The sequence below is a fragment of the Cydia pomonella genome, chromosome 2 (genome assembly GCF_033807575.1).
Source record: "Cydia pomonella isolate Wapato2018A chromosome 2, ilCydPomo1, whole genome shotgun sequence".
In the NCBI taxonomy this organism is placed as follows: Eukaryota; Metazoa; Arthropoda; class Insecta; order Lepidoptera; family Tortricidae; genus Cydia; species Cydia pomonella.
The window spans coordinates 27,255,753-27,276,302 of record NC_084704.1 but is presented as its reverse complement, the minus strand read 5'-3'; the positions used below and the strand labels follow the sequence as shown (position 1 = coordinate 27,276,302).

Genomic DNA, 20,550 nt, shown 5'->3' with positions numbered 1-20,550 from the left:
CTTTAATACTATCGCATTCCTTAAATGACTCACGTATATTTATATATCCTACTAAATATGGTCGATTGTACCAAAGTCCCCGTCTGCTAACTGTTAAAAACTTCAATACATATTATTGTATGAGAAATTTCATAGTATTCTACTGAGTTAGTCAGTGAGTCGATTGTGCGACTGGCCCTATGCATTTTACTACGAGACCCCGAACAATAGTAGAAGACGTGAGAATACTGCAAGAAAATGCCTGTCTTTTATATAAGATTGCTATAAATAGGCTGCAAGATTCAGCAAAGTTGGGTAACTGGAGCATATTCGGTGCAGCAGCACCTGTTAACAGGCTCTGTTAGAGATAAAGCACGGAGTCGTTCCCGCACTGCGCCAGCCCTCACATTTGCATTGCGACCACAAAACGAGCACTGTTCAACCCCGGTAGACTGTTGCACAGTGATATAGGTCAATTAAGTTTACTTTAATTCATTGACTTTATAGCTTACAAAGACTATTGAAATTGAAGATTTTTGTATAGGCACAGAATTAGAATTAAACATTAACGAGTTGGTGTGTTAGTAGAGTAATATGCGGAGGTTGCAGGACGAAACACGCGTGGTAATGGCTACTTAGTACCTAACTATGGCATTGTATAAGTGAATAGGTAAATAGAAGTGTTCTCCTCTGTGTTATAAGTGTCACCTGTATTCGAATTAGTATTTTGATGTTTCATGTCAACTCTTTCCAATTATACATGTCTAGATTGTCTAGGTTCAATATGTAATTTCACAGTGCTTTAGTTTTAACTGTTATACTGTGTTAATTAAAATGAATAAATAAAATAAAAAATAAAATAAAAAGTGTAGGTATAAGTATTGAAAATAAATGATATTTAATAATCGTACTCATTAGTTAAGTGGGCACTTGTTATTCTATATGCACACTCAATATTAGAAGCATGGGTGGCGTTAATTACATTAGTGTTAAATATATATTATTTTCATACTGTTATTGCGATAGATTCATTAGAAGCTCACGATTTTCACATTTCACAACCGAAAATAGATCCACGCGACGATAGGTGTGTCATAATTCCTGCTTCTGACAAGTCTATGCAAAAAGCTTCATGTGATTATTATGTAACAAACTCCTTATAGACATAACTAGAGCAAATTTTAACATCCGTGTATAAGCGTCGTTGTGGCATTTAAATTGAAGAGCAGTTTTTATTTTACCGATAATCCAGTTAATCTTTTTATCACAGCCCAATTAGGTAATTAGAACTTAAAAACATTTTAGTTGAGTTTCTTAAAATTGCATTACTGCACTATTCATTTTTAAATAATGAGTTCATTCATAAGTTTCATAACTCTTAAAACCGATCGCATAAAAAGACCTAAGTTTCTGCACAGACCGGACCCCATCTTATCGCATAAATTTTCACTAAACGGAATGAATGAATGAATTAGACGACACACGACAGTTTATTCTAATGATGGATTTGTTTCAGGTTACGCAAACAGTTCAAAGCCATCAGCACGATGTCGCTGCAGGGTCTCCCGCCGCTGCCTAAGAGCCTGAGTGGCTTCGCGGACGGCGAGCAGGATTCCCCGCCCGCCGCCCCCGTGGACGACGAGAAGCCCCCCACAGATCTCGACTCGCAGCTCACCTATTTGAAAAAAGAAATGGTAAGCACGTGTTTCTTGTTATCGGTATTTACGAGCGAGAGAACGGAGATGGTCAATGTATTTAAGGTGAGAAGCTGTAATGTCACAGACACATACGAGTAACTCTAACGAGACAGGATTTTACTTACTTGTTTCTCTAAAAGTGTGTAAGACTAGGTATTCGTTTAGTTAATTAAACATCTCTATAGGTATGTGTAGTTCTATGTGATTTAGTGGCTGATCTTAGTAAGTTTATGCAAACACAAATAAAAAGGGAGCTTCCTGGATTATTTGTCCATTATCTATATCTGCTTTTTTGTAATATATTTTTTATAAAACTTTGACTTTGACGACATGTGCAGGAGCGATCATTTTTAAAGGTGCATTTTATGAGCAAACTGCCTATAATAATTTTACAAGTTTCCTCTATTGCCGCGTCTGGATATTACTACAGCCTATTAAAGTTATAATTTTACACTATGGTATAAACGGATAATCATTACACGAATCGTCTCTTATATGACTCGACTAACCATGGAGTTAATATATGTACCTACAGTTCCCGGTTTTTATTAACTTGTGTATTTTATGATTTTATGTACATTCCGTATCTTTTTTATTGAAAAATGTATAGAGAAATATGCACACAGATTTATTTATGTATTATTTTACTATTTCCGTATAATGAGAAGCAAGTAGTTGAGAGAAGTAAAGGTTTTATGTTTGATCGTAAGTACGAGTAAGTAGTAGAAGTAAGGTTGCAAAGCTTGTACTTGTACCTATGGCACAAAATGTTTAGTTAGATAGTAGTCGTATTTATACAACATAATCATGGCTAAATGATATTATATGTTCAGAACATTTTGCAATTAAATCTCCACGAAAACATACATCGAACATTGAAACGCGGTCAATCATAGCATAGCCGTTTACCGTTTTAGTAAATACTTGATGAAAAACTTGCGTATCGTGACACCGAAAATAGAATAACTCCCCTGTTACTACAGCTCGTACAAATATGGTAACGTGACATAAAATAAACACTGACTAAGACATGCACTCGTACCTATACAAGCTAAACCATTAAACATAATGTTCGTTCAAATTTTATATAATTTTTATGTGTTTATACACAGGTTAGGTATTTCAGCTTCTGTCTGCATACTACTTCGTCTGCGTAAAGTAATGATTTATGTGATAACAACCGTATGCCCAATATCTTTCCCTGGGACTCGAATCTCCATACCCGTTTAAATTGATTAAGCGGTCTAAGCGTGAAAAGGTAACAGGCCGTTTCTTTTCGCAATTTTAATATTAGTTTAGGATTGTAAGAGTAAATTTAGTAAAATAACCCTTTATTTATAGAGAATTAACCTGAAATATGTCAACAGTATAACAAGTATACGCTCATGTTAAATTCTAAATAGTTATCTACGAAAGTCCGTTACTCCCAAAACAAGTATCACCCAGGCGTTATATTAATGCAAGCAATTACAGATTGCAGGCACGTTTGAAAAAACAGATGTTGTACGCATTTTCAAGTTTATCGCCGGCCGATGGTTCACGGAGTAATGTTCCTTTTGGTTTACGCGTTCCCTTTTACGTGTTTGGCAACATTCAACATGTGCGTACCGTAGCACCGATATATGTTTGTTCTTTCTTGCCATCAAAGAATTCGTTTGAACTAGTTATTGATTTACCAAATTAATGCATTGGATATAAACAAAAGTCAAGAATTACCTACTTATTAATCTAGTACTTTAGTTATTTTGACAAAGTGATTGGTTTTCCACTAACAATCCAGATATTTGCAATGTTCAAAGGTCCCTATATTCCCTCATTTAATTAGTTAATGTTCTGATATCTTTTAAAGAATCTTAAGAGTTACATATAACATTGACACTTTGTGTTCAATCTGTATAAATGGACTCCTCCGGTGAGTTCAGGACAGCGAAGTATTTTCGTCTTGTCCCATTGTCGAAATGGCATGCCTGCTTTGTTTAGCCAAGCGCTAAACCCAAAATCTAGGCGTTAATGCCGATCCTAGATTGGCAGGTATAAAGGGGGTTGAGTCTCTAATACAGATGCTACTTGAATTACCTGACACGAGTCGTACAAATAATAGTAATAGAAGTAATAGATGTAAGATATATATACAAATGTTCAAAAGTTGTCTATTTATTATGTAAAACATGCCGTTCTCCCAGACATCGCGTTAAATTAGTTGTCTACATAGAACTTTTTACAAGTTATTATTATCTGCTAAAACTAATGATACGATACCTATACCGTTATTATAAATAAATAATTTTGATGTCGACTACATTTGTTCACAGAAGTAACATAGAGCCAACCGCGAAAATCACAATGTCGTTACCTTCCTCCCAATCCTTCTTGCCTATTCGAGCTATAGAGAGGCAGATAGACGAACGAACGAAGTGGTTGACGGTAGGCCCTCAGATAATCGCCGTCATTATCGCAATACCGCTCAGCAGGCTGTGACGATGACGCAAAAACGCGTAATGGCAGACCACGATGCCTCATGTGCCCTGTATCTGGTGTGCGAACGATGAGTGTAATGCATTTGTGAGTGGCATGATACCTCTAGGTACCGTTCATACCTATAGATACGTAATTAACTATATACAAGATAAACTATGCACAGCATAGGTAAGGCATACTTGCATTATAGTTGCGCTTGCAAATTCTGTTATATGCATGTGCAAGAAGCATTATTTACTTCCTATGCGAACACACCCCTACACCGCAAGAATCGCCTTAGGGTTAAAGTTTCGGCTTTTTAATTATTTATTTAATGCCATGTAAATAAGGTAATTATGAGTTCCACACGCTGTCGGGTTTTTTTTAGATTGCAATTCACACTACTCGACATTGAAAAAGCCACATTGTACTTATTGTTTGTTCATTTATCCGTTAATTCTAAGAAAGGATATATTTGATTGTTTTTTTATAACCGGAAATCCGTCTCTTATAAAAGCCGTAAACTTCTGTTTTATAGTAACCACAGTAACTGAAACCCCAGTGCCCGGTTTTCCTAATTCACCCTACGCAACAGATACTATCAGCCGTGTTCACTGTTCAATAACAAGTTTAAAGCAATTATCAAGTATTTGCACGCAGCCTTGTGCCGGTAATTAATTCGCGTCCTACTAAGTTCTAACGTTATATGCAAAGTGCATAGAGTTGTATTTGCAAACAAATAGTACCCACTTTTTACTTTTATGCATTTTTAACTGAAGTTCTGAACATCATACTGATTTCCCGGTTGCATGCGGTTACCTTATCCCAATTTTAAGGCCTTTACAAATGCGTCTACCGTCTTACCAAATAATCTAAATGACTGCGTTATTATTGAATATGCTTTTTGTTCGTTATATGCACTTTTTACCTTTTATTTTGGCTTTGCCCTAACGTTAACTGGTAGAGAATATGTGGCATGGAATCCACCTTTCGTAGGATACGCTTTATTTCTTTTATGCCAAATAATTATTAATAAATTTAACTCTATACTAGTCGAGTGCTCTGTTAAACTTTAGGACCAAATCTAATCCAGAGTTTCGGGACGCCTTAATTACTAAACTCTGATTAGCCTGATTCTACTTGATGTTGAAGAAAACTAACGGTACTATCAAAGTCTAAATTGACTTTCCAATTACAGTTGTTTGACTAGTGTTTATTGTACGTAAACGTAATTAACAACGTATTAACTATGAACGTCCATCAAACATAATGCAAGTCTGTCAAGTAAACATTACGGCGAATATAGCTATATAGGTGAGTAAGTTTTTGTGCCGGTTTGGCCTACGATGATTATGACATACAATGGTTATACACAATTGCCTGTTCAGTAGTAGTATCGTATCCGATAGACAGAAATGGTATTAGAATACATAGAAAAAAGATACAGTAAATACATAGTAAAATTTAAGATTTTGACTCCACAGTAGGGAGTTTACTAGGCGTTAATTCCAACCAGTTTACGCCGAAAAGTGAGCTGCCTTAGGTTTACCGTTTGTGTAATGGGCACTTTGTGGCGAAAATTCTTGTTTTAGCCAGAGAGGTGTTAACTCGCATGATTATAAATGGAGAACACTATAGGTACTATAAGTAAATGGTCATGGGTATTTTGATTTACCTAATTAAATCTTTACACGATACTCTAAAAATAGGTTACTCGTACTAATCAATTTATTACCGATATCTAGGTGTGGAACACTAAATACAGCTGTTGTGTACGTCCGGCTTGTCCATAAAATCAAATTGACACTCGTTATTGTTTGCATACATTATCTTTAGATCTCTTACGTCGGGTGGGCGTAACTGCAACTCTTGTTATGGCTCCATTTACGGCTCCATGGCTATTAAGGAAACAATAAAAGATCAATAATATGACAGCAGGTTTTATGTTTGAGTTAAGTATCTGGCTATAAGTTCGTTTTTTTAGCATTAGGAAGAAGCTAAAAGATAGACTTAAATCGACCGGGATATGAACCGCGATTACCTTTCATAAAAACAAATAAACGATATAACAGGTAATCACGGTTCATATCCCGGTCGATTTAAGTCTAGTGAAACTAACTAACCGTGAATCATTAATATATATTAAATCATTATTATAATGCATAATAAATATTTCATTCATTAAAGCAAAATAATGTAAATAATCGTATAAATCATATACGATTATTTACATTATTTTGCTTTATAAGTAACATAATCTAATTTTTAAAAAGCGTTTTTCAATTTTTTTTAATAATAATATTAACAACACATACCTTTTTCTAATGCTAAAAAAACGAAGTATACTGAGTTATAGTAATAAATTTGCACTCTAACTATTTCAGCATTCCGTCCGATACGTGTCGCGTTAGATTTTTGACAACTTCTGAGGTTATTCAAATTTATGGAGATCTCATATGTTTTAGTCCGTAAATTGTATACCCTCGTTACTTATTAAAAATAAATAAAACCTCGTTACTTAATAAATAAAATTAGTTGGAATGTAGGGTACCTAAATAATTGGCCACCGCATAGTAAAAATGAATTCAATTCACCTATAAACAGAATTCATTTTAGTAGGTACTAGGTACGAGTATAAGGTGTCAATAACTGGCCACCCTTCAATAACTGACCTGAAATTATTTGTTCGCCTAACTAACTAAACGTTTGCTTATAGTAAAACCCCCTTTTATTAAAGTGTTATCGTTTCTCAAAACAATGCCTTTTACTTTCCTTTTAAGTTCTTTGCCGAGTGCGGTGCACCTTATGTTGCCTGTTCGCTAAGTATACACATTTAGAAACCACTTAGCCAAATGGATCCCTTGTAAAAAATCCGCTTGTTAGCGGACTGACTGTTGTCAGTCACTGGTTTTCTCTAGATGGAGAAAACCAGATGAATGTCTTGTGTTGAAGGCAGATGCCTTGTTTGACTTTCAATTTTAAGCTGTTACTTTTCATGTTGCGTGTTTTATAAGGAATGTAATGTAAGCCGAATTTTATCTGCGCGTCAAATAAAGTCAACTTTCTATGCTCTTTTGTAGACGAACCGTCTTCCCACGCAATTGTTTTCCGTTGCCCAATATGTACCGTAGCTGAGCTTGAGCAAGCCGATACAGTTATATCATGAGCATGTAAACAACTCTTATTTGCGTCAATTCAACTACCTAGCGTAGATGCAATATTGTATTTTACTACTGTACTCATAAATTATCGGCAATTGTGTAATATATTCTTTTGGTATATAATAAATGGCAATAATAAAAACACTAAAATTTGTCAAGGTTTATTTTTGCTGCTTCTTACATGATAGAATTGTAGCTTCATTAGGTGTAATCGACAAAAAGCTGCTTGATTACATTACAGATATCACAGTATTCAAATTCCGACTACACAATATGTAAATTAAAATAAATAAATATATCATTACATAATAAACCTGTTATCGAATCTCTTACGCATCTTCGATTCTGTTTAAAAATACCGTAGCATTTAATTAAAATATTTATATGGTCGACATTTAGTATCTAGTCCGCGGCGAGTGCCAGCGATTGATGTTGAACATTCGGTGCTGGTCCCGCATTGTCTGTCATACGATCACATCCGCATCTCCGACAGGCACGCCGCCAGGACCAAATTAATCCCCAACTACGATTATTGCTTACCGAAACCTATATTTAAAATAGTTTACATACGTCATCATAATCATTGGGATTAGAATGTTTAATATGAGTTCTACGAATACTCGAATAGGTATTCGAACTGCCTATTAACCCTCTACCCGCATTGTCCAATATGATGTCGATCGACCACATCCGCGTCGGGCAATATAATCCCCTAAAACGAGGTAACGAGCTGTTTGCTTCCCGAAACTGCCTAACCCACAGCCCACAGTCTAAATTGTTCGTTTATATTTATATTTCTGTAATAAACACTGAATATTAAACCCGTGGATTTTTTAAATTTTGATATGTGGTGCAGAATGGGAATGATAAACATGTATTGGCGACGGTTGATCTGATCAGTAAATCTGATGAAAATGTTTACCATCGTCATCAAATTCGTTTTTGGATACAACATGTGGAGCTGATCAATAAAAGCCAAAGATCCTACGGAACACCGTTAAAAATACAGTCCAATTAAAAACCTGAAGTCGTCCACTTTTTGTAGTAATCAAGTAGTAAGGACTCCACACTATTACAAGACCGTGGCATGCAATGAAACTGGGCTGGACTGGAGGGAGCACGTGCCAGTATTTTTAGCACGAGCGACACCCGGGGGCGGCTTGCGTCACAGCGCACCAAATCTCCGGAGTAAACAGGACTACGGGAGTAGGGCTGCCATATTCAATATCTGATTACCTGACAAAATACTTTTCAAACAAACATCAGTATTTGTGTTAGGTACTTTTTCTTAAGCTCTGCTTTATCCTGTTATAGGATGCGATAAGTTTTTTATTTAATCAAAGGGTAGACATAAACCTTTTTAAATAGTGTTAAATTTGATATAACGTATCCGGTTCAGCGGATTGTTGGGCTGAAGCAGCAACGAATGATGCATTCGGCATAAATTCTAAAATGACAAAGATCGCATTCTACTCGCAATTTAAACAGATGAATAAACCAGGGATCGGAACCGGTTTTTTGGAAAAACTTTGAAATAAACATATATTTCGGTTTATTTTATACTCCAAATATAGGACTCGGTTGTGTTTTTAGATAACGACTTCGTATTATGAGATTGTCCAATTAGAAATGAAATAATTAACAAAGAACGAAAAAAATACCGATTTCGTTCCCATACAAAAAATACCGGTTTCCGATCCCTGGAATAAACTCGGAACAAAGTCAGGAAAGGTCCTGACGGCTGGTAACCCTTAGCGGGAGGATGCGTCATTACTTACCACACGTTACTAATTTAGCCGTAATCTGTCCCGGCGTGTTAAAGGCTTGACGAACTAGTGGACAGATTTAGAGATAAATGTTTATCCTCATTTACTTCAAATTAAATTCTCGTCACCTTTCAGTTGCGTTACTGTCGTTACTGATAAGTAAATCCTTTAAAGCTCTGTTTCTTAAAGTGGATACTTCTTCAACTTTGATGCAGTTTTTTTTCTCAACCTATTTTATCCAATAAAATTGTCAACTATTCATAGAACTACGGTGACAATCTGATTTCGAGCCCAATTTAATGTTGCAGCTAAAAATAACCGTGTAAACGGGGCATTAACTAAAACAAACTAATGTTAGACTAAGCTTTTAAAGAATACGACACGCCTCGTTTATTGAGAGATGTTTTTGTCATCAGTTCCAAACAGATGGTTTTTTTATTAAATTAACTAGTTTTTTTGTCCATGTCACGTATCACGTATCCCAGGTTCCAATGATTAGTCAATTTATTACTCCCATAATTAGAGAACCACATCTTTGATCAGCTGTCCTGTCCCGGTAAAAGAAAGGCCGTCGACCTCGTAACAGCAGTGACATAATGCGTCACGATTGGATTACTGACGACTAACAAGTCATCAATTACTTGTGCTGGCAGCGTTCCCGTTGCTTCCCGAGTCGAAAGGTCAGGGAAACCACGGCGATCGTAACTTGAAGTCCATATCGACTGCTGGATTTAAGAGACCATTACTAGTTTGGCTTAGTGACGTCTACTCGCTCGATAAGGCAATCCTAAGCACTCACTAGTCACTAGCGTCTATACCTAATTGGATTCCTTTTTTGGTGCCGTCCCACTTCTCAATCGGTTTTTGTTTTACCGCTATTGGTGGACTGTATAAATATGAATAGTCGTGTCTGAATCTGTACAAATGTAATGACGATTGCGCTAAATTGGATGACAAATGTCAATGTTCTTTATTTGATTATACGAATCGTTTACATAATATAATTAATTCCTCTTGTAAGTTGATTACTAAGCGTTTTGTTCTTCCGCTCGGATTGGGTTTTTATGGTTACAATATATATCTTTATATATTGACGGTATCGCAATAAGAGTTAGGGTCGTTATATTTATGTACATTAACATAGATGAATTTAACTTTGCAAGTAAAAGTTCTACTCGCTCTATTTTCACTAATACCAAACATCAATAAATGTTACTTTAATATTCATGTCAAGTTTAATGTTTTTTGAACTCTTGTTGCGATATTTACAGTCAGCAAAATTGTTAGTTTAGCAAGTTTGCATACAATCTTCTATGCGGGGGGGGGGTGTAACCTTTTCTCTGTAGCTGATTGTACAAGTACGTGTACTTGTAGTCCACCAGAACAATCGACAAGACGATGTTAGGATGTTACAGTCATTAGCGCTGGGGCTCGTTACCGATTCCATAACGTTGCGTCACTCCGAGTCTCTCCACAACTGCAGTTCGCACCTGTCCTGCTGTACTGTTTAACGGTTCTATTAGCACGTTATGCACTTATATCGCAATTCTAATGCGAACACTATTTATAACTGGCACGTGTTACGATGGGTTCTGTTCTGGCCTTCTTTATTTATGCCTGAGTCACGGCGTCATCAAATATGTTCGAGTATCATGATTAAAAGAATCTTTAATTAATATTTGTTCTCACTCACGACAGTTTAAATTCGTTTTTTGATCATATTGTCCAGGCAAATTAAGAATAAAGGAAAAATAACTTGTCTACTATTGCACAAAAGCACTTGCATTCACATGTAATGAAATTGTAACTACATTGCGTTCAAGCGTGTACAATTCTGTTCATATCGATTACTGGAATCCACGCAAATCACCCACATCTGGTGTATTATTACACGGCTCGAGTGGTTTATTAGTAGAATTTATTGCATTCACTTTCTTTCTCTTAACGTCAGTTAATAGATTATTGATGGATGATTGAACCCATATACTTATAGGAAAAAAAGCTCGACATTATCAAAAGTACGAGTTAGGATTGGGGAGAGGAGATTCATAGGCCTGTAAAGAAAGGAAATACATTATTTACGATTCAAGTGCGGAAAGTAGGAAATTCGCAACAAGTGGTGATAAATTAAACCACGACCGAAAAGTTTCTTAAATCGCCACGAGTTGCGAATTACCTATTCGCGCGTGTATCGTACAACGTTTTACAGTACATAATATATAGCCCTTTAAAATTTGGAAAGTGCTTATTCCCGCACAAATGCGGGAAAGTATCACCATATGTACTGTAAAATTATGTACTAAGAACTGGTTGCAGTGAACATAACTAGACATATGCCATGTCTATGAAAACTACAAGGCTTTCGAAGCCCAATTAAGAGAAAATATGCATGAACAGCATTTTCTTCCCATCAACATAAAATCGAAGTAGTATCTGTTGCATTTCCTTCCATCTTGTCTCGCGTGTCCCTTATCCGCGTGTGTTGACGTTGACGATGATTAGGTGGTTTTTGTCGCGACAGTCTGAAGCGCACACGCAATGAAGCGCATCGGTCGCGCCTCGTGCCCGCCGGACGCGCAGGCGCGCGCCCGCAATGTAATACTTTCACACATATTCGATAAATGCAATTTCACCCACTTCTGTCATAGGTATTGTCTTTTTTGTGCCAGCATTCTCTAGTATTGCAGCTAATTCATTCGTTACAATTTCATGCATCAGATCTCAGATTTTGCTGATTAATCCAGTGATTGTAATCTTTCTTATGCGAAGCTTTAATTGCGCCATCCATTTGTACCGCGTAACTATTTACAGATGTAGTGAATAATCCTTTCCCATCGTATTTTTATGGAAACGCACGAACGTGTCTTGCTATTTCAGTCACTCTCGATACAAAACGTACTGAGGTTGATTGAAGTATCATGAGAAATACGAACGATTCCGAGAAAATACGATGAGAAAGGATTATTCACTACATCTGTACGCATAGGTGCATTTTTTACCAACCTAGTATGATTTAGTTTAATATGTGATCAACTTATAGCGTTAATTGAAATAGATATATATAAGAAATGTATGTAGATAATTTTTACTTAGAATTGCAATTAAATTTTTATCCATACAAAATAATTCGGCCCGCAATGTAATGCAAACTCACTCGCGTTAAACGCTCGTTGACAGTTACTATCAAAAGCTCATATCGCGTATGTAATAGCATTATTGTCATTAATTGTCAATAACCAAGTATGTTGCTTTTTATCTGATAAACGTAATACCTAGTTTCAAAAATAAAGTTAGATACTCGTACGCGTAAAAAAACCAGAGACTTAAAAAAGCAATTTTTTTTATTACCTACCTATTAAAAGCACAGTTCGCCGGTTTCGCAGCAGATACCTATTCTCTACGTGTCTTCCTTGTATTTCATAACAGGTTTCGCAACGTCGTTTGACTAACTCCATGATATGGCGAAGATTGATGGTATCTCGTGAGTTTCTGAAAAACTTCAGTTATCTTGTTTCTCAGTTCTTCTTCTCCTTCCTCTACTACTCTCAGGGTCAAATGCAAAATGGCGGAGGATTCGGTCTTGTAATGGAACTGGTACTTCATCGCGAATAGCTGCTCCCTCCACCCTTCCAGTCCCGGGCAAACCTTCGCGAACTCGTTGTATCGCGTTTACAACTACTCGAACGTTTCTTAGTACAATTCGATCAGGGAATCGCTCTCTGTACACGCTGTGCTTGTATCGATTACCATTTTGTATGCCACCATCTGGTATAACAAAATCAGACAAATGAAATATAATCAGATAAATGTTATCATGATAATTATCTTTCTAGTATTAGGTACTGATATGAAATGCATTTTCAAAAAAGGTCCTATCAAAGTATGTCTATGCTCAGTATTAAGAAACATCACGTCAAGTACTGTTATTGTGACTGATTAAAATGACATTAAGTAGATGAAGTCAGTTCTTTTTTGATAAAAATTATAAATAAATAACATTTAATATCTTTAACATACTTAGTAGTAGTCTGTCTACCAAAATAACCATAAAACAATAAACGCAGTGTAATACTAACATGTGATTTGTTCCTGCAGATATTAGGTAAGTTTGTAAACGCGTATAGTAATCGTTTCGAACAGATATTCTGATAACTCAACCATGTTTACAGTACATTGCTGCTGATAAAATTTTCAAAAACTAATTATGGGGTCACACTTAAGTGTACCTTAAAAAACTTCTTAATTAATGATTACACTAATGAGTTCTATGTCTGGTTTAATTTATCGCCCATATTAGATTTACACACTGTATAGAGGGTTGCAATGTTACCGAATGTTTTACATAACTCCGTTTATCAAGTTAACGGTCTCGAGGTCTAGTTTGTTAGACCCTAATTGTACAAGCGCTCCACGAATTTACATATTTCAGTCCGTTGTTCTTACTTCACACAGTATTTCGAATGTAACGTTCGGGGGCTGCTTTTATCCTCTTCACATGTTGAAGGATATCAAAACACATATCAGCCATCTCCAGCCTACATTTACACGTCCCACTGATGGGCACTCGTGAACCAGGGGGGGTTATATCTCACAAACCAAATGCTGCAAGGCTAAGATGGTCGGTTTTTTTATCACTGTGCCTGTCACGTTCTAACTAGTATGTAAGTGCGAAAGTGACGTATGACATGACAAGTGATAAAAATGCGACCAATGATACCGCTGCAGCATGGGAATTTCACACTCTTACCTCCGCTTTTCCAGAGCTTAAAAATATGAGTTACATCTATTAAATGCAAATAACATTCGTTGTATCGGTTACAAACAAAAACCAGTGATAAATGCTTCACGGATGAAGTAAAAATGACGTAAACTATTTGGGTTAATGACATAGATCAGTCGACTCGTGGGCCTTATGCCGATGCTGTGCCGTTGCATAATCTGATGCAAATCCGCTGTGTTATTTATGATAATTCTTTCTGCCTATTTCTGCCATAAAATGTGATAAAACTTGCATAAACGGCTCTACATCGCTCGCGTTAGAAACTTCCAATACGAGCTGTGAATATATTTCACCTTGTCCTTTTAGGTTGTGACTTGTTATGAAACAAGTTTCGAGGGAAAATTCTAGGAAACATTTCGAATAACAACACCCGGTGGCGGGGTATGTTGTTATAAGTTATAATTTTAACGTTGGGGTAGAGTTCTTGAATTTAGTTTGTTGTTTAACTTGACGACCGAGTTTGCTGTTGTTCTACTGGATCGCCCGGGCTTATTTTATATGTTAATTTTAGCCCGTATAACTAGCAAAGTAAATCAAATTGTTTTATTAAAATATTTTTATTTGTGCTATTTTAAGTAGAAACGCTATCGCGTCTGCCACGAATACAGAAGACGCTGGTTCGATCCCAGCACTGGAGGAGGCCTTGATCACATTTCTTTCGTATATGACATCTATTTCAGTTTATAATTTTATTTATCAATGATCTAGTCATCTACTAGGAATTGTTTAACGTTTTAAACAATTTAAAAATTAATTTTATTAATTTAATTTTATTTTTTGTGTAAATCTTATACTGGCGAATCTCTTAACGGTGGTTAGTATAGCACATAAGAAATGTAATTAGAGAATTTTTACTTAGAATTGCAATTATAATTTTATCCATACAAAATAATTCGGCCCGCAATGTAATGCAAACACACTCGTGTTAAACGCTCGTTGACAGTTACTTTCAAAAGCTCATATCGCGTATGTAATGTCATTATTTTCATTAACTATCATGAGTGGGTAAATAATAACCAAGTATGATACTTTTTATCTGATAAACGTAAACTAGGTATTCAAAAATAAAGTTAGATACTCGTACACGTAAAAAACATTTAACTTTACCAAAGAGTTTGTCACGTTTTGAAACAATGTACCAAACTTTGTGGTGTTTAGACGGTTTAGTTAATTCTCGAAATCAAGTAGTTACTGATATGAAATGCATTTTCAGGAAAGGTGCTATCAGAGTATCTACTCGTATGTCTATGCTCAGTATTAGGAAATGTCACGTCAAGAGCTGTTTCGTGACTGATTAAAATGACTTTAAGTTTAGTTCTTTGTTGATAAAACTGATAAATAAATAACATTTAATATATTTAACATGCCTAGTAGCAGCGTAGCAGTCTGTGTACCAAAATAACCACAAAACATTAAACGCAGTGTAATACTAAGATGTGATTGTTCCTGCAGATATTAGGTAAGTTTGAAAATGCGTAGTAATCGTTTCGAATAGATATTCTGGTATCGCAACCATGTTTACAGTACATTGCTGTGATAAAATTTAAAAAAAATAATTATGGGGTCACAGTTAAGTGTAACTTAAAAAAACATCTTAATTAATGATTACACTAATGAGTTCTATGTCTGGTATAATTTACACACTGTATTTCATGTGAACTCATAAGTACCTATAAGTATACCGTAGCTATTAGCCTTCCTTAGCTACGATTGTAACAATTTACGTTGATCGCTCAGATTATTGCAATTACAGCTCTAACAATAATATAAATAATTGCAATTGTGGACGAAGTTATGACGACGAACACCTAACGGAAATTTAACCTGAAGGACGGTACGGTTGACATTTGTCCGGTTGTTCTCATCTTGCTAACGGCGAGTACTTGCACAGACATAATCTCGTAGCCAGAATTATTCACCATCAACTTGCTCTCCTATACGGTCTTGTGGACCGCGAAGTGCCGTACAGTTTTCGAAAATGGTCTGACATCGTGCATGCTGATAGACCGATCGCAGCGCCCGACCGGGCTCTTCGACGTCACCATCCCCCATGATGAGAATCTCGTGAAAGCCGAGATGGGCAAGTCTATAGCAAGTACCTAGACTGGACTCATGAGATAACCGCCATGTGGGATGTTGACTCGACGATCATTGTTCCAATAGTCGTGTCAGCGAACGGTCTCATAGCGAAGAGTCTCGACCGACACCTAGACAGTCTCTCGCTGGGTGGCTGGATCAAGGGTCAGATACAGAAGGCGGTGATCTTGGACACGGCGCAGATAGTCCGGCGGTTCGTCTCTCTGCGGCCCTGACTGATCGATATTGTAAAAAACCTCATCCTAAGAAGAAAGACAAATAATAGGAATAAAAACAAAACATTAAACTTTTCCTTTTCACATGGTATTTTTTTGCCAATTGATTCCATTCCTGTCCAGGGCCAATAGTTTCCTAGGGGTCAACTTAAGGTAATGTACTAAAGAGCCACAAATTAAAGAAAACTTTTGCCATACATTTACTATGGAGAAAATGTGAAATTAAAATCCCCATTTTTTTATTAGGGTTCCGTAGCCAAATGGCATAAAACGGAACCCTTATAGTTTCGCCATGTCCGTCTGTCTGTCTGTCTGTCTGTCTGTCTGTCTGTCTGTCTGTCTGTCTGTCTGTCTGTCCGAGGCTTTGCTCCGTGGTAGTTAGTGCTAGAAAGGTTAAATTTGGCATGGATATATAAATCAATAAAGCCGACAAAGTCGTACAATAAAATCTAAAAATTTAATTTTTTTTAGGGTACCTCCCCTACACGTAAAGTGGGGGTGAAATTTTTTTTTCGCTTCAACCCTAGAGTGTGGGGTATCGTTAGAAAGGTCTTTCGAAACTAATAGGGGTTTTCAAGAAACATTTTTTGATAAAGTGAATATATTCGGAGATAATCGCTCCGAAAGAAAAAAATTATGTGTCCCCCCCCCTCTAACTTTTGAACCATAGGTCCAAAAAATATGAAAAAAATCGTGGAAGTAGAGCTTAAGAAAGACATTAAATGAAAACTATAGCGGACATGATCAGTTTAGCTGTTTTTGAGTTATCGCAAAAAGATTTACCTTCATAGTAAAAAGACTTACTTTAATTAGGTACTGATTATGCAAATTTGCCTATTTGTTTAACTCGGGTGAAAGGTACCATTTACTACACTTTAAGCTCCAGTTTAGCTTATTGTGACGGAAGAGTAACTACGGAACCCTACACTGAGCGTGGCCCGACATGCTCTTGGCCGGTTTTTATTTGTATGTTGTTACTATAATGTCTTCATGGTCGATAAACGTAACAGGACTGATTGGCGAGATAGAAAAATGTGAATAAAATTTCACATTTTCTCCATAGTAAATACTTATATGGAAAAAAAATCGTCGATTTGTGGGTTTTCTAGCCGGATTTTTTTATAGGTTCGATTGGCATAAAAAAAAACAATTTGTCAAAAATGTCAATTTTCTCGCACCCTGTATGGATTTTCTAAAATCTGTTAACGTCCAGCTTCATTAAATTGAAATCGAGGGAAGGTATTCTAAGACTGTTTTCGCGTAGCAGCACGGGATCTGGTAGCTGCCCTTACTGACCCAAAGAGAAAATCCACACTGTATACTAAAGAATACTATTTTGGGTTTACGTAAAATATTAACCTGTTTGCAGTCATTTTTCGTCTGCGATTTTCCAATTTTTGTGCCATTGTTACTATTTGTTACAATCGTCCCCATACCGTGGTCGGTTGTGACCGTGATGGGGGACGGTTGTAACATAGCCAAATGAAACCCAAAGCAAGCAGTTTCGTTTAAATTAAATTATTTACCGAAAAAATCACATGCAATAACGTAAGCACATAAAAAAGTGCTGGAAAGACAAATTATTACTACTAAATTACCGACTTATTGTTTTACGACGTCTACTTGTTAGTGTTCCTACTGTTCCTAGGAGGGGCTTTAGGATAAGGTTTCACTTTCATCAGTTAAAAACACAGCCTGACTGGTTTTAGACGACTGTAGGATTAATTATTGAATATTACATTGTTTCTACAGCATTTTCACAGGTATAATTTGTAGTAAGGAAAATATTATTTCTGTTACAACGGTACCCAACTCCTGGTGTGGCAATAAAAAGTATGACGAATCTTTGCATACAAATCTTTGCATCGTAAATATATATAAAAAACATTATAGGGCAGTATTACACAAATTAAATAATATGATTTAATAACTAAGATATTTTGAAAAGATATCGACCAAAAAACCTACTTTGCACACGTATGTACCACATGCAGGGCGCAGCATTGCCGACAATTGTCTATGGCTAGGCACCGCCTACTTTCCCCTTGAAGGCCTTGAAACCCTCACTCTCCTGTAGATAGTTTTACAAATATTCGACCTGTTTCAACCATACCCCTGTTTCAATCGTCCCCAATGGATTTTGTTTTTCGTGGGGATTAGGTTACGTCTAGGGCTTGCGGGCCTGACTGTCGAAACTGGCGTGTGGTGTGTTTAGCAACACTTTCGGCTCGTTCCGTTCCCGGTTTGGTCACGCTTTCTTCGGCGCTCGTTAACGAATCTTAAACTGCTTATTATTTTAACAACGCAGTGGTCCCAGAAAAGGAAAAGCAACTTGTTTCAGTTTAGACAAAAAATAAACCATAAAATGTCAATCGTTTGGCTGATGCTTCTGTTGTTATGTGCCGTTCATCTTTATGAATTGAAGGTTTGTTAAATTTCTATGGAGCGAAAAACTTTCCAGGGGCCCTAGCTACTCGAAAATTAGTAACGTATGGAAATACTTCACTTTTCATAGCATCTATCATCCCGATACTTACTATTTTTTCTTTTCGTTCGGTGTTTGTCCCCCTGGTCGCTGACCGTGACAGCTGCTCTCCTGATGGCTGGGTATCTAGTCAGGAAAAGTTATTTATTTATCAATGGGCTCAGCTATCACAATCTCACGATTAACTGCTTGGTACTCTTGTTTCTGTCCGTTGACTTGCATTAAGATTCAAAAGCTTTGAAATGTTTGAGGAGGCAAATATTGATAACAAATGCTTTAATTGTCATTCATCAATGTCGCGGTCGCGGAAGCGTTTAGACGAGCCCCCTAATGACCCATTCATGCCTTTTCTTTCATTCCGCCCGTTGGCCGTGACCCACGGTTTTCATGCGCGACTCTCATCGCAATGCGTTTATAACTTGTAGGCATTACTTATCATTGCCATAAATGCGTTATGTACTCATGTAATGCACGCAGTGAATGGTGAAATAGTCTGTAGTACTACAAATGTATTACAATTAAAAGGTGTAAAACAGGCTATCGTATCGTTAACTATCAAGTTGACAAACTTAACGGTTTTACAGGGTTGAGTTTATTAGCACGTATATACTTATTATTTCTTTCTGGAATAGAAAATATTTATACGAACTTATTCGATAAAAAGGACCGTCTATAACTGAGTACATAACATCAGAGTTCAAGGATTCCGTTATATCTATTAAAAAACAAACTCTTACCCGACTGTCCAATGTCCATACGTCAATGTAAATCATAGTGTGGCTGGCTTTCATATTGGGGCCTGTTTATAATCGATTAGTGTTTATTGCGAGAGTAAATTTGCTACTTGTGTTTAGTGGCCAATTTATGAACTCGCAATATACTTACAGTAATCAATCTGTATAAAACTCTAATGTAAACGACAACCACACTTATCCCGCAGACACACTTATCCGTATTGACCTTATTAGAAATCAGTTTATAGCGTACATATTGCAGACGATTAAATAAAAAACCTCTATGCTCCTATCTAGGTAGGCAGTAAACACTTAAACTTAAATGAGGCGAGATCAAAATGCATCTCGCAGACAAACACAATTTCTAAAGGTAAATAGTGGCGTGAAAGTTGGCGGATGTCAATGGTGAGGCCATATTCAAAATTCAAGTTACTTGCACATTCGGCGAGCACTCGAACCGGCATACGTGAAGGAAACCGGGTCGGCAACAAGCCCACTTGCACTAGCTGTGCTGCCATTGCTCAGGCTAGTCGGACCATTATTGAGACCAATGTATTTGTGACTTCGATATACCTTTCAATAAGTCGTTTATTCAAGGTTGGGTCCAAGATTTTTTAAAGCGGTTTCTTCTACGGTTCGGTTTTGGCTTTTTCAGGGCGGTTATGACACTTATGACATACCAATCGCTTCAGGTTGTTTTCTAAAGGTACTTCAGTGCACCAGCAGTGATCACCTCGTCCTCTCTTCTACCCTGCCACTAGCCTGCCTGTGTTGTCGCATGTTACCAATTCCGCCGCGAACTATTATTAGAATTAGGGTTTGGGTTTGACCTGTATCTACAGTGGCTCATCGGATATCACTTTTGGAACACACTTTTCGCTTAGAGCACGTTCGTTAAAGCGCTCGACTGCCCGAAGGCTCCAAAGCTCACAAAGCGTTAGGAATAGCAGCACCCCTGTTCCCACGGCGATGTGATACGATTCATACGATACGACGCCGCTGAACAGCGTCGTTTTGCAATTTACGCTTACGTACGCTGAAAATATAGCTGTGAAAAAGAAAGTGAACACTGTAGCACTACACGGGTTTCACAAACCCAAGAAACAATACAAGCGACGCTTCTGTAATAGACTTATCTGCTGACTAATTGTTATATGATCATTGCATACAAGTCACACA

At 36.8% G+C, this 20,550-nt stretch overlaps 2 protein-coding genes across 4 annotated transcripts in view; one reads left to right on the top strand and one right to left on the bottom strand.

The window, feature by feature from the left end:
- LOC133534794 (uncharacterized) overlaps positions 1–20,550 on the bottom strand; it is a 259,834-nt gene that overhangs the window by 138,560 nt on the left and 100,724 nt on the right. The gene's annotated exons all lie outside the window — the stretch shown is intronic.
- LOC133534801 (anaphase-promoting complex subunit 11-like) overlaps positions 1–20,550 on the top strand; it is a 53,151-nt gene that overhangs the window by 6,726 nt on the left and 25,875 nt on the right. For 2 of the 3 annotated variants that reach the window (XM_061874080.1, XM_061874082.1), the window contains exon 2: positions 1,496–1,673. In XM_061874080.1, the coding sequence (XP_061730064.1) occupies positions 1,496–1,673 (178 nt within the window). Of the gene's footprint in view, positions 1–1,495; positions 1,674–20,550 lie in introns of those variants that run through there. The other variant, XM_061874083.1, reaches the window with a different exon arrangement.